The sequence below is a fragment of the Podarcis erhardii genome (genome assembly GCF_964252035.2).
Source record: "Podarcis erhardii genome assembly, chromosome: 2".
Taxonomy (NCBI): Eukaryota; Metazoa; Chordata; class Lepidosauria; order Squamata; family Lacertidae; genus Podarcis; species Podarcis erhardii.
Genome location: NC_138498.1, coordinates 16,675,331 through 16,689,582, shown reverse-complemented (window position 1 = coordinate 16,689,582; position 14,252 = coordinate 16,675,331). Strand labels below are relative to the sequence as shown.

The 14,252-nt window shown below is 43.1% G+C and overlaps 1 protein-coding gene and 1 long non-coding RNA gene across 2 annotated transcripts in view; both read right to left on the bottom strand.

Annotated features, from left to right (window-relative positions):
* Nucleotides 1-14,252, bottom strand: part of GPD1 (glycerol-3-phosphate dehydrogenase 1) — a 27,251-nt gene extending 12,999 nt beyond the window's left edge. Inside the window, exons 1-2 of the mRNA XM_081849887.1 lie at nucleotides 14,101-14,252; nucleotides 9,462-9,639 (exon numbers count right to left, since the gene is read on the bottom strand). Of these exons, the coding sequence (XP_081706013.1) occupies nucleotides 9,462-9,639; nucleotides 14,101-14,141 (219 nt within the window). The 5' untranslated portion in view covers nucleotides 14,142-14,252. The remainder of the gene's footprint in view (nucleotides 1-9,461; nucleotides 9,640-14,100) is intronic.
* LOC309334823 lies at nucleotides 13,568-14,065 on the bottom strand. Its single transcript, XR_014153286.1, has 2 exons — nucleotides 14,010-14,065; nucleotides 13,568-13,974 (listed from the first exon to the last, which is right to left on the bottom strand). It is a non-coding gene; the product is annotated as an uncharacterized lncRNA (long non-coding RNA).

Here is a 14,252-nt window from a genome sequence, read left to right as displayed (position 1 = left end):
ACTGCTAGGTTGGCAGGAGATGGGACAGAGCAATAGGAGCTCATCCATTGCGGGGATTCGAATTGCCGCCCTTCTGATCGGCAAGCCCAAGAGGCTCAGTGGTTTAGACCACAGCACCACCAGCTAAGTATTGGAGAGGGAGGGGGGCATGGGGAAGATATTATTAAAAAACAACATAAAAGGCATTTGAACCCTGTGCTCAATGAACAAGACTTGCCTAGTGTAACATCTAATCTCTCTGCCATCTCCCAGCATGTGTTTTTATTGAGTGGGCTTTTTGACACTCTGTTAGCACTGGGAAATGTTAGCAGGCAGAGAGAAGGTTATTTATTACTTTTGTTGCCAAGGCAACTTGTTCCTTGATCTTCATTCTCCTGGAAGAGGCGCAAGCCAACCCCTGCTGTGCTCCTCTGGGTCTGACAGGAGGAAGGAGGCCCAGGGAAATCTGCTAAATGGGCCTTGAAGACCCTTACAGGCTTGACACAAATAATCCATTGTCAGTTGATAGTAATCTGTATACCATAGCTCACCCAAAAAGGTTATACGATTTGCTTTTACAGCAAAATTAAAATCAAAGGTCACAAAAATAGCAGGAGGATACACACACAAAATAAAACCATATAAACAACAAAACAGTAGCTAAAATAAAGTGGTATGAACTAAAGCAGTGGTAGCTGGTCAACAGAACTTAATCAATGGTTAGCAAAGGCAATCAGAAATAAAAACTCATGCAGAAAAATGGCAGCAGAGAGGAGGCTGTGTAGATCTCTCAGATCTACTTTGGAACCACGACTGAAAAGGCCCTGCACATGAGATGGTTTTGGAGCAGCAGGATTCCATCAGAAGATCTAACTTTACTGGGGGGTGAGATATATGGGAGAAGCAACTCCCTGAGATGTACCTTTATTGGCCACCTTGTTTGTTTGCTAAGAACTTCTCCAGAAGCTATTGCATACCTATAGATGCATTTCCCTGAAACAGCACATTTGGAATCAACGAATACACACATCAGTCCCACAGTCAGAATCGGGAACTATTTGTTATTTGAATTACATGCAGAGTACGGCAGCGGGTTTGACTTCCTAAAAGCAACGGCATTTTCCTCCTACCACTGGCTAGGGTTTGGCACGTGTAACTATGTTAAGCACACAACACATATGCTAAAGTATCCCAGTAGAAAGCTGATGAAACAGGAATGGAGTCTCATTCAATTGGGAATTTGGCTTTGGCTAGCACAGGGAGACCAAAAGGGAAAATTGGAGATAGCTCAAAAGACACAGGTCCTTCCCAAACAGTGACCAGTCACACTGCTGACTGTGGATTTCATGTTTGAATGCTTAGGTAAAGGTAAAGGTACCCCTGACCATTAGCTCTAGTCGCGGACGACTCTGGGGTTGCGGCGCTCATCTCGCTTTATTGGCCGAGGGAGCCGGCGTACAGCTTCCGGGTCATGTGGCCAGCATGACTAAGCCGCTTCTGGCAAACCAGAGCAGTGCATCGAAACACCGTTTACCTTCCCGCCGGAGTGGTCCCTGTTTATCTACTTGCACTTGACGTGCTTTTGAACTGCTAGGTGGGCAGGAGCTGGGACCAAACAACGGGAGCTCACCCCATCACAGGGATTCGAACCGCCGACCTTCTGATCGGCAAGCCCTAGGTTCTGTGGTTTAGACCACAGCGCCATCTGTGTCCCCTGTTTGAATGCTTACTCCTGCTCAAGCTCCCCTCCAATAGGAAGAAGCCTAATTTGCATCTTGTTCATCCTCAAGAGGGAGGTTAAAAACTGGCCAGCCTATTAGCAGACAAACTGCTTCTCCAACACAGATAGGTAGCCGTGTTGGTCTGCCATAGTCAAAACAAAATAAAAAAATTCCTTCCAGTAGCACCTTAAAGACCAACTAAGTTAGTTCTTGGTGCATGCACACGAAAGCTCATACCAAGAACTAACTTAGTTGGTCTTTAAGGTGCTACTGGAAGGAATTTTTTTATTTTGTTTTGCTTCTCCAACAGTTACTTCAGAAAGTTGCCCCTTTTAAAACCAACTGCTTCTGCCATTATTATTTCTGGGCCACATTTAACATGTGATTCTTCCTTGCCCCGTCCCCCTATAACCTTTCAATGTGTATCCCGCACTGTACATTTTCAGGTGATGAAGTTGGTGCAAGTTTTCAAGAAGTCAGAAAGCATGAAATGCTCCGACAAAAGAGTCCTTTGTTCAGAATTATGTGGGAGGGAATAAGCGAGATTCTCAACATTCAGCGTGTTCCAGCCAAATCTTAAGCGCGTCTCAAGTCCTCACAAATTCTAAAAGCGGATATATTTGAACACTTGCTTTCCTCTCCTCTTGAAACCGATGGGAGTTAGTTTAGCTTAAGTCCACTCCACTCCCCCAACAAGAGACCAACTTCAGCTATTGGGAATCCCATAATTTATCTTCTAGTCTAGATACATGTACTGCAGGACTTCCGGTCGGCGCCAGCGTTTGATGGCGGTCCTAGCCTCAAGCTCCGAGGCAGGACTGCTCCGTAAGTTCGGGTCTTACCCGCTACGGCAAGCGGGGGACCCCTAAAATCACAGGCGCTGAAGCCTGTGAGCAAGGAGATTCGGTGGGCACCTTTGCGCCCCCCCGGCATCGTGAAAGAGCCTTTTTAAAGGCTCCGGAGCGGCATCGGGGTGAGCGCGGTGCTGAGGATCGCTACCCAGCTTACGGAGTGAAGCCGCGTCGCCATTAACGGAGAGCGCCGATTCCTTTCTGAAATCAACGATTGGCAACAACAATACCCGTGAGTAAGACTGCAAAAGTAAGACGGGACTTAAAAAATTTAGAAGATTTGGCTGAAAACGGGAAGGCAAAATTAAGGAAGTCAGCCTCCCGGAACTGCATGATTAACGGAGCAATGAAAAGACTAAGCTGTGTTTAAATGGACTTTCCTTTTAACTCTTATTAAACCAGACATCGAAAGGGTCTCCCCCCTGTTGTGCAGGAGAAGGGGGGGAGGAAACAGAATTAATTTAACCTGCAAAAGAAAGGGATAAGGAATAAAAAACCTCTGCTGCTGATACTTCTGGCCAGGCTGCCGGAGCAGCGATCGCCTGAAAAAAGGAACTGTCAAGTGAGCTGTCAAAGGACAGCGGCTACAAAATAAGACTTATTTTGAAACATACTTGGGACTTTGGTGGATTACAATTTTAACAGTAAAGTGCTACAAACTAAAGACTTTTAATGGGACTTTTGCCTTTGGACTTTCTGTTTCTTTGTTCTGGGTGCCTTTGGACGGTTACAATTTCCTCCTCTAGAGGGCTTTAGTTACATTACGGAGTATCCAGTGGGATTTTCCACTTGCAACTTTCCTGTGTGAATGACCTTGAGTTATGAGCAACCCGCCAGAAGAGATTTCAACAAGAAGTAAAACAAAGCAGGCTCAAAAACAAGCTCAAAAAAGAGGCTCCTTATCAGGAGCAGCAGCTGCACAAGAAAAAATAACAGCAGCATCAATGGAGTCAATGACACAGGCCCTGCTTAAAATAAATCAGTCACTAGAAGTACTTACCAAGCAATCTGCAGAACTCACTAAACAGTCTACAGAGAACTCAAAGAAATTGACGGAGTTGACAACAAGACTAGACCTGAATACAACAACAATTTCATCTAACACAGATTCTATAAACCGTTTGGTTCAAGAATCTACGGAAACAAGGAGAATAGCTGAGAGTGCTAGGTCCACTGCCGAAGAAACCAAAGGAAAGTTTGCGCCTATTGTAAAAAAAGTACATGAACATGATTCAGCATTAGCCCTACTAGAACTGGAAAGGAAAAGTAAGAATCTGAAATTAAGACTGGTTCCAGAAGAGGAAGAGGACAAGCTCGGGGAATTCCTTACAGACAAATTTCAAGACTTCTGGAATGATGAGCTAGATGGAGAGGAAGATGAATTTATGATAACTTCAGCCTTTCGGATTGGCAGGAAGCAAGGGAAGAAGCCAAGAGATTGTTTAATTACCTTAGGATCAAAGGAACAAAGAGACAAAATATTGAACCTACATTTCCAGAAGGCCTTGGTCATTAAAAATTCTCAGATTCAAATCTTCAAGGATATTCCTAAATACTTTTTGGAGGTTAGATCTCAATTTAAAGAACTAGTTGATCTACTTAAGAAGAATAACATCCCATTTAGGTGGGAATTTCCACAAGGGCTGTCCTTTAGCTACAAAGGGAAGAAAATTAAAATAAAAACAAACCAGGATAAAGAGTTCTTTTTGGAAAGAAATCAAGAGGATCTTCAGAAAGGAACTGTCAGCGAGGAGGAAGTACCGGACATCTCAAATCTATCATTTGGACTGAACCGAGCACCGACCGAGGAGGAACAACAACTTGGTGCAGTCGGTGGAAGGTCTACCCAGTAACCAAAATGTCTCTGCAACTCTTCAGCTGGAACTGCAATGGCTTGAACCACCCTCGAAAAAGGGGCCAAGTATTTCATTTATTAAAGAAGGAACATCTAGACGTAATCTGTTTACAAGAAACTCACATTGCCAGGATACATAGAAAACTTTTAACAAACAAGAGATTAGGACAAGAATTTATATCATCAGATAGAGTCAAGAAAAGAGGAGTTGTGATTTATGTCAAGGAAAAATTTGAACCAAAATTGATCTTTAAGGATGACCAAGGAAGATACCTGGCAGTGGAAATCCAAATTTATGGAGAAAAAATATTGATTGTTGGAGTTTATGCACCAAATGAGGGGAAGGCTGAATTCTTCAAGAAGTTGCATGAGACTTTAATGGACTTTTTGGACTTTAAAATTATAATGATGGGTGACATGAATGGAGTCGTCTCTACAAACATGGATAAGGCCCAAAGACAAACAATATCTAATGACGGAAGACTACCAAAGACTTTTTTTGACCTGACTGACACTATGGATCTGATCGATATTTGGAGAACTAGGAACCCTCTGGAAAGGGAGGGGACTTTCTTCTCTGAAGCAAAAATGACATGGACTAGAATTGATCAAATATGGATTTCTAGTAATCTGGCATCAAAGGTTAAAAAAACAGAAATCTGCCCAAAGACCTGCTCTGACCATAATGCTGTCAAGATGGAAATGAAACTGACAACAGCTGGAACCTTTAGATGGAGAATGAATGACACTCTCTTTGGAGATGGGGAAATTTGCAAAAAGGCCCAAGAAACACTTAAAGACTACTTCGAGATCAATTTGAGATCAGACACAGAAAAAAGAATCATTTGGGACGCAAGTAAAGCCGTGATGCGTGGCTTCCTAATAAAACAGAATTCAATAAAGAGGAAAAAGCAGAATGAGAAGAAAGAGAAAATTTGGAATCTAATAAAAGAAGGGGAGAAGAAATTGAGATCTAAGCCTAAATCCCAGGAGATATTAAGAGAAATAAAATTCTATCAAACACAATATATGGAATTGACGAACCAGGAAATAGAATGGAAAATTAAACAAATGAGACAAAAGACTTTTGAATCTGCAGATAAATGTGGGAAGCTACTGGCTTGGCAACTGAAAAAGAGACAAAAATTGAATACAGTGACATCACTCGAAGTAGATGGGAAGTCTATTAATAAACCAAATGAGATAAGTAATTGTTTTCAAAGTTTCTTTAAGAAATTATACAAACAAGGGCCAAAAAATGAACAGGAGATAGAAGAATTTATTGGAAAATACGGACTATCAAAAATCTCTGAAAACAACAGAAGGAGTTTAAACGAGAAAATTACAGATCAAGAAATAGAGAGTGCCATCCAGGATATGAAGCTGGGGAAATCACCAGGACCAGATGGATTAACTGCGAGATATTATAAAGTATTGAAGGATTGGTTAATACAACCATTGAAAGAAGTTTGCAATCAAATTTTGGAGGGGAAAAAGGCTCCCGAATCGTGGAAGGAAGCATTCATCTCACTTATACCAAAGACAGAAACTGAGAAACATCAAGTCAAGAATTACCGCCCTATATCACTTTTGAACGTGGATTATAAAATTTTTGCAGATATTTTAGCAAAAAGATTCAAAAAAGTGCTGTTAGAGGAGATTCACAGGGACCAAACAGGCTTTCTACCAGGCAGGCATTTGTCAGACAATGTGAGGAATATTATAGATATTCTAGAACTTTTGGAAACTGACATAAATAGAAAAGCTGTTTTGATTTTTGTCGATGCAGAGAAAGCCTTTGACAATATTTGTTGGAGCTTTATGAAGAGGAATCTCCAAGGAATGGGGGTAGGCAAGAACTTTGAAAATGGTATAAGTGCAATTTATTCTGAGCAAAAGGCCAAACTTATTGTAAATGGTATGGTTATGGATGAAATTCCAATAGAGAAAGGGACACGACAGGGATGCCCAATTTCCCCTCTATTGTTTATATCGGTACTGGAGGTTTTCCTTAACATGATTAGAAGAGACCAGCTGGTTAAAGGTATACAGGTCGGAACTAAACATTATAAGCTAAGAGCATTTGCAGATGACCTAGTTTTGACACTACAACAGCCAGAAACTAGTACAAAAAGAGTTTTGGAACTTATTGAAATATTTGGTCAGGTAGCAGGTTTTAAATTGAATAAACACAAGACAAAGGTGTTGGAAAAAAATCTCACGGTGGGGGAAAAAGATAGTTTTCAAAGAGAAACGGGTTTGGAAATTACTAAAAAGGTAAAATATCTGGGGGTGAACTTAACATCTAAGAATGTGAATCTATTTAAAGATAATTATGAGAAATGCTGGGCTGAAGTGAAGAAAGATTTCGATATATGGTCAAGATTGAGACTTTCCTTGTTAGGCCGAATTGCTGTAATTAAGATGAATGTATTGCCGAGATTGTTGTTTCTGTTCCAGACATTGCAAATTTTAGATAAGATGGACTGTTTCAAGAAGTGGCAGAAAGATATATCTAAATTTGTCTGGCAGGGCAAAAAACCCAGAATTAAATTCAAGATTTTGACTGATGCAAAGGATAGAGGGGGCTTTGCCCTGCCGGACTTAAAACTTTATTATGAAGCAGCAGCTTTTTGCTGGCTGAAACCATGGCTACTTCTTGAGAATACAGACATTCTGGACCTGGAAGGTTATGATAATAGTTTTGGTTGGCATGCATATTTATGGTATGACAAGGTAAAGGTACATAGAAATTTTAAAAATCATATTATTAGGAAAGCATTGTATAATGTATGGAATCGATATAAAGATTTGCTTGAAAGTAAAACCCCCAGGTGGCTGTCACCAATGGAAGCTAAGGCGGTAAAAAGATTGAACATGGATACAGACTGGCCAAAATATTGTGAAATTGTAGAATATGATGGTGAAAAGCTGAAACTACAGAGTTTCGAGAAATTGAAACCTAAAGTCCGAGACTGGTTACATTATTACCAGATTAATGAAACTTTTAAGCAGGACAGAAAACTAGGATTTCAGAAGGAGAGGTCAAAGTTAGAAACAGAATTGCTAGAACCCAATACTAAGAATTTGTCTAGAATGTATAATCTGCTGCTAAAATGGAACACACAAGATGAAACGGTTAAATCAGCCATGATTAAGTGGGCACAAGATATTGGTCATGATATTATGTTTGCTGACTGGGAGCAGTTATGGACCACAGGTATTAAATTTACGGCATGTAGTGCCCTGAAAGAGAACATAATGAAAATGATCTATAGGTGGTACATGACCCCAGTCAAGCTTGCAAAGATATATCATTTGCCCAATAACAATTGCTGGAAGTGTAATGAATGTGAAGGAACTTTTTATCACCTTTGGTGGACCTGCCCAAAGATTAAGGCCTACTGGGAAATGATCTATAATGAAATTAAGAAAATCCTTAAGTGGACATTTGTAAAGAAACCGGAGGCTTTTCTCTTGGGCATGGTCGGCCAATTGGTACCAAAGAAAGATAGGACCTTTTTTATGTACGCAACAACAGCAGCAAGAATCCTTTTGGCGAAGTATTGGAAGACTAAAGAACTACCTACTCTGGAAGAATGGCAGACCAAGGTGACTGAATTTATGGGACTGGCAGAGATGACCGGCAGAATCCGTGACCAGAAGAAAGAGACAGTGGAGGAGGACTGGAAAAAATTTAAAATCTATCTTAAAAATTGTTGTAAAATTTCGGAATGTTAAGATGTCAGGGGATTGGACACTAAGAATTACAGCTATAAATCGAAATTTATAAAGCAGAAACTCTTTTTAAAGAGAATTAAAGATAAAAATGGGATGAAGAATTGCTAAAAATTTTGAAATTTGGATGCAGTGAAGGGGAGGTTTGGGGAAGTCGCATTATGTTTGTTTTGTTTTTTCTTTATGTTGTAAAATCAATAAAAATTATTATAAAAAAAAAAAAAAATAGATACATGTACTGCAACAGATTGACAAATGCTTCCCATTGTCACAGTCAGGGACATACATTGTTAGGTACACGTTTCTTGGCACAAGTCTATGGCATATATTTATGTGCATATGCTAATTTGTATGCGTAAATGCAAATTCAGGACAAATATCAAGGGGGGAGCTTTTCTGCTGCCAGGGCTTACAGATGCAGGCACACATTACATTTAAACTGCATTGCTTTAATTACTCAAAAAATCCTGTCATTTGTTAAGGTTTCTGAGAAGTGTAGCTATGTGAGGGGGGAAACTACAGTTCCCAGAAATCTTAGGTGCGCACGTGCTTGAAATTTTGGGTTTGAACACAACTCAAGGCAAATACTGAGATGCCATTAAAGGCTGGGAAAATGTGCTTTGTTCGGTTTCTTACATTTCTGGATCCCCACGGTTGATGCTTCTTGGATTTTCTGCAACAGGCACCCAAGTACGTTTCTGAGCACAATTCAAAGTGTTTAAAATTTAAATCCCTAAACGGCCTCGGTCCAGTATACCTGAAGGAGCGTCTCCACCCCCATTGTTCAGCCCAGACACTGAAGTCCAACTCTGAGGGCCTTCTGGTGGTTCCCTCACTGTGAGAAGTGAAGTTACAGGGAACCAGACAGAGGGCCTTCTCGGCAGTGGCGCCTGCCCTGTGGAACGCCCTCCCAGCAGTTGTCAAAGAAATAAACAACTATTTTACTTTTTTAAAAGTTAAATAGTTGTTTATTGCCTTGACATCTGCTGGGAGGGTGTCTTTTAAAACTGAAGGTGGCCCTGTTTAGGGAAGTTTTTAATGTCTGATGCTGTATTGTTTTTAATATTCGGTTGGAAGCCACCCAGAGTGGCTGGGGAAAATCCAGCCAGATGGGCGGGGTATAAATAATAAATTTTATTATTGTTAGTTATTGTTATTGTTACCTTGAGGCTGTTTTTGACCCTTTGAAAGACTCTAAGCTGACTTGCAAGCACAGAGAGGCAAGTAACACACTGGCCCCAGCCTGGAATACAACTGCCACGCTGCCCACACATTGCTTCCCTTCTCTCCCCCCCCCCCCCCGGCTTCTGAACTCACCACATTGGGGGGCAGCTTGTGGCCTGGCAAGTACTTGACGTTCTCGTGCTGCGTGTTGATGATCTCTGTGAGTTTCTTGCCACCAATTTCCTCCTCAAACACCCACATGTTGACTGTGGTGTCAAACTTGTCCAGCTTGGCTGCATTGCTGCCCACAATCTTGGCAATAGCCGAACCCCTGCAGGGGGAGAGAAGAAACAAAAGAGAGTGTATGCAAGACTGAGAAAGAATGCAACCCTTCAAAGTTCAAAGTCCTATCTCTCTAGCAGGTTATTTCATTTGGACACTGCCCAAAGGCTCCCAAAACAGCAAAGAGCATATAAATACAAAATAATGATCTGACAAATATGGTACATCCAACAGCAGGAATCAACAAAATCACCCACCAAACACACTTAGTATGAATTCATGAACTGCATTCATGCTCTTGCCACAGCTCCCCAATTTTCCACTGCGCACTTGGATTCTGTATTAGCATACATCCCCCCTTCCAGCATCTCACCCAAGAGCAAGCCTACAACTGATCACCCAGTGAGTGTCTTCACCCTCATCACAACCCTAATAAATAATAAAATAAAGTAATAAATAACAACAACAACAACAACAACAACAACAATTTATTATTTATACCCCACCCATCTGTCTGGGTTTCCTCAGCCACTCTGGACAGCTCTCAACAGAATATTAAAAACACGATAAAACATCAAACATTAAAAACTTCCCTAAACAGGGTTGCCTTCAGATGTCTTCTAAAAATCAGAGACAGTCATACCTTGGTTCTCGAACTTAATCCATTCCGGGAGTCAGTTCAGCTCTCGAAACCATTCAAAAACCAAGATGCGGATTCTGCTTGGCTGCAGGAGCTTCTTGCAGTCAAGCGGAAGCTACGTTGAATATTCGGCTTCCAAAAAACGTGTGCAAACTGGAATACTTACTTCCGGGTTTGCGGTGTTCAGGAGCCAAAACGTACGAGTACCAGGGCATTCAAGAAACAAGATACGGCTGTAGTTCTTTATTTCTTGACATCTGATGGGAGGGCATTCCACAGGGCAGGAACCCAAATGGTGTGGCCCAAATGGATAATGTCCTGGGTCAACCCCACTGCGGCTGACCCATCAGTAGCAACCCACCGCCAAGTGCAACCATCAGTGTTATGTACTGAGTTGAATAGGATCCAAAAGGCACCAGTCTGATTGGTCCTAGAACAATAGGATTCAGAATACAGCAGTCTGATTGGTCCTAGAACAATAGGATTCTGAATGCAGCAGTCTGATTGGTCCTAGAACAATAGGGTCCAGAATGCAGCAGTCTGATTGGTCCTAGAACAATAGGGTCCAGAATGCAGCAGTCTGATTGGTCCACAGGAGCCACCCAATCCAGCTCCAGGTGGAAGTGAATCCGCAACCTGATTGGCCTACAAGTGAATCCCGGAATTAGCCAATCACGTGGGGCCCATTGTGTAAATAATGTATATAAAGCAGACATTCTGGGGGAACTTTCATTCTTCCTCACCACTATGAGCTGAATAAAGAGCATGAAATCCACTCTCGACTACTAAAGAGGCTTCGCCTGCAAACCAGTTCCTTATGGCTTCTCTAACATGGCACTGCCAGGCTATAGGAAAGGCCCTGCTACAGCCACCAACTGCCTCACACACCTCAGTCACTGTTGTTCACGAAACTTTGTGCCCCTCCAAATCTTCCATAACGTTTTCAACCCTGGCCCCCAAAGGACATCACACAAAAGACAACTTTGCAATGCTCAAGTCATTACGAAAGTGGGGTGAGGTCTCTTGGCTCCCCTGTATGTGTTTGGCTACAGTACGAAGCACAAAGCTGGACTGGACAGGCCTTTGGTATGATCCAGCATCACTCTTTTTATGCATTTGCTTTCCAAAGTATTAAGATAGAAGAACCCCATAAAGTCGAATCCCCTAAATTGATTTTTTATTTTATTGTTATTTACGCTTTATACCGTATTTTATGCTGGGGTTTTTTTGTAGCATCAATTAAGTGTTTTAAATTTGTCGTGAATGCAAGAACTCTTTAGTGCTCAAACACACCAGTTTCTGGTATATTGCCTAATGACTAATAGGCATGGATAGCTCCCCCATGGATTTCTCTAGCCCCCCTTTGAGCTTCTGGCTATCACCACACCCTCTTGCAGCAACTTATGTGTGTGTTATGTGAACTAGTACTTTCCTGAATCTATGTGCAATACAGGCTTAAAGGCCTCTTTAGAGAAACTTGGTTCCTCCCCCTCTTTCCAAGGAGGTGTGCAATTCTTCAGTATACTATCACACCATTCATGTAATGTAGCCGTTTATATATCTAAAGACGCCAGTCAGCTAAATTATAATAGTAAGAAACCAAGAGTCTAGACCAACCTTCGCCAACCTAGGACCATTCAGATGTTTTGGACTACAAATCCCATCAGCCATAGCCATCAAGCTGTGGATGATGGGATTTGTAGTCCAAAACCTAGGAAGAACACTGTGTTGGCGAAGTCTGGCCTACAAACATGCATCTAGATCAAGGGAAGTCATAGTGCCACTGTATTCTGCTCTGGTCAGACCTCACCTGGAGTACTGTGTCCAGTTCTGGGCACCACAGTTCAAGAAGGACACTGACAAACTGGAACATGTCCAGAGGAGGGCAACCAAAATGGTCAAAGGCCTGGAAACGATGCCTTATAAGGAACGGCTAAGGGAGCTGGACATGTTTAGCCTGGAGAAGAGGAGGTTAAGGGGTGATATGATAATATTCAAATATATAAAAGGATGTCACATAGAGGAGGGAGAAAGGTTGTTTTCTGCTGCTCCAGATAAGCGGACACGGAGCAATGGTTTCAAACTACAAGAAAGAAGATTCCACCTAAACATTAGGAAGAACTTCCTGACAGTGAGAGCTGTTCGACAGTGGAATTTGCTGCCAAGGAGTGTGGTGGAGTCTCCTTCTTTGGAGGTCTTTAAGCAGAGGCTTGACACCCATATGTCAGGAGTGCTCTGATGGTGTTTCCTGCTTGGCAGGGGGTTGGACTCGATGGCCCTTGTGGTTTCTTCCAACTCTATGATTCTATGATCTCCAAATGCACAAACAGGTACAAATCTCTCACATTAGCATTATAGGCTTTCACTTGAGCTTAGGAGAGAGAAGAATTTAAACAAGATTGCTTATTATAACTAAAACCCCTACATATGCAAACAGAGGTGCCCATGGAGAGACTTGCTCATGGCTTATAGAGTTCCACCTCTTGAAGCTTTCCCACCTTGCTCCTAATGTGTCGAGGAAATGCACTGAGGTCACTCCGTAGTAACCCTCCAGCGCATGTCCAAATACGCACTCTGCACATGCTCCAAAAGATACATGCAAGTATTCCTATGTTGCACAGTCAAGCTTTAGCACTGAAAGCCAGTTCCGGGACTAGTCTCTGGCATATCCTGGATGGTAGTACTGTAATAATAATAATAATAAGAGCAGCTGCAGGACAAGCAGAGCCACGAAGGCATTGCCTCGCAGCGCACAGAGCTTCTTTTCGAGAGAGTGATACTAACAAGAAGCTCCAGAAATAGACTCAAGCGAGGGGCGCTCTCTCCTCGAGCACTAGGGGGCTCCTTCCCTCTCCCTCTGCCCCCCTGGCAAGCAAACCACGACATGGCAGAAAGTCTCACCAGAGGGAAAGCGAATCTGGCTGGCACCTGTTCCTACCGCTGCCATTTATTAACCCGAAGGTTAAGGGCGCAACGAACTTAGGATAGCTCAGACGGCACAGCAGAAGACTCTTCATCTCAGTGAGCCCCACGTTGGGGGTGCCAACTTGAATAAAATATTGGGGTGGGGGGACCAGGTAAGCCCCAACCCACATAATTGATCGCATAAGACGGCACACTATTTGAATGGCAATGCTCATCAACGGGGGGGGGGGGGGGGTTGCGCGTCCCCTCAAATATTTTATTGCGGGGCCTGAAGGGACTTCGGCCCCCAGGTGTTGGCTCCTATGGTTCACGTTGCTGAGGGATCGAGGGCAGCGCTCGCTTTAAGCGACTTAGTTTTTTAAAAAAACTAATAATACTTAAAAAAAACTAATAATAATAATAATAATAATAATAATAATAATAATAATAATAATAATTTATTGTATATACCCCACCCATTTGGCTGAGTTTCCCCAGCCACTCTGGGCGGCTTCCAATCAAGTGTTAAAAATAATACAACCTTAAATATTAAAAACTTCCCTAAACAGGGCAAAGCAATAGCCCCCACCCCTCTCACTACCACCTTCAGTCCTGGCAGGCACTGGACGGGGCGGCGGGGGGGGGGCAGAATTCGAGAGCCCCACACATCACAATGAGCAACAGGAGTCAGCTTTCAGCCCCGTCCCCCGAAAAAAAGCAAAGAAACGACCCCGCTCGGCTGGGCTGGCATGCAAGAGGGTCGAGCGGAGACGCGCTGCCGTCGTGCAAAGGAGGCTCGGCGCTTGCGAGCCGCGAGTGTCCTAACGCGAGTGTCCTAACCTGAGCCGCGAGTGTCCTAACGCGAGTGTCCTAACCTGAGCCGCGAGTGTCCTAACTTGCAGCGCCTCCCCCGCAGCTGTAGCAGCGCTGCCTCCCCCCCCACGCGCGCCCCCTCCGCCCACGCACCAGTTGCCGGAGCCCACGATGCAAACTTTCTTGCCTCCCATCGCGGCGGACTGTCAGCAGGCTGCGCGCTCGCTGGCTCGCTCCCACTCGCTGCTGCCCCGTCGGAGAGGCATTATAAACTCCGCCGCGCTGCGGCCCCGCCTCGCGTCCCG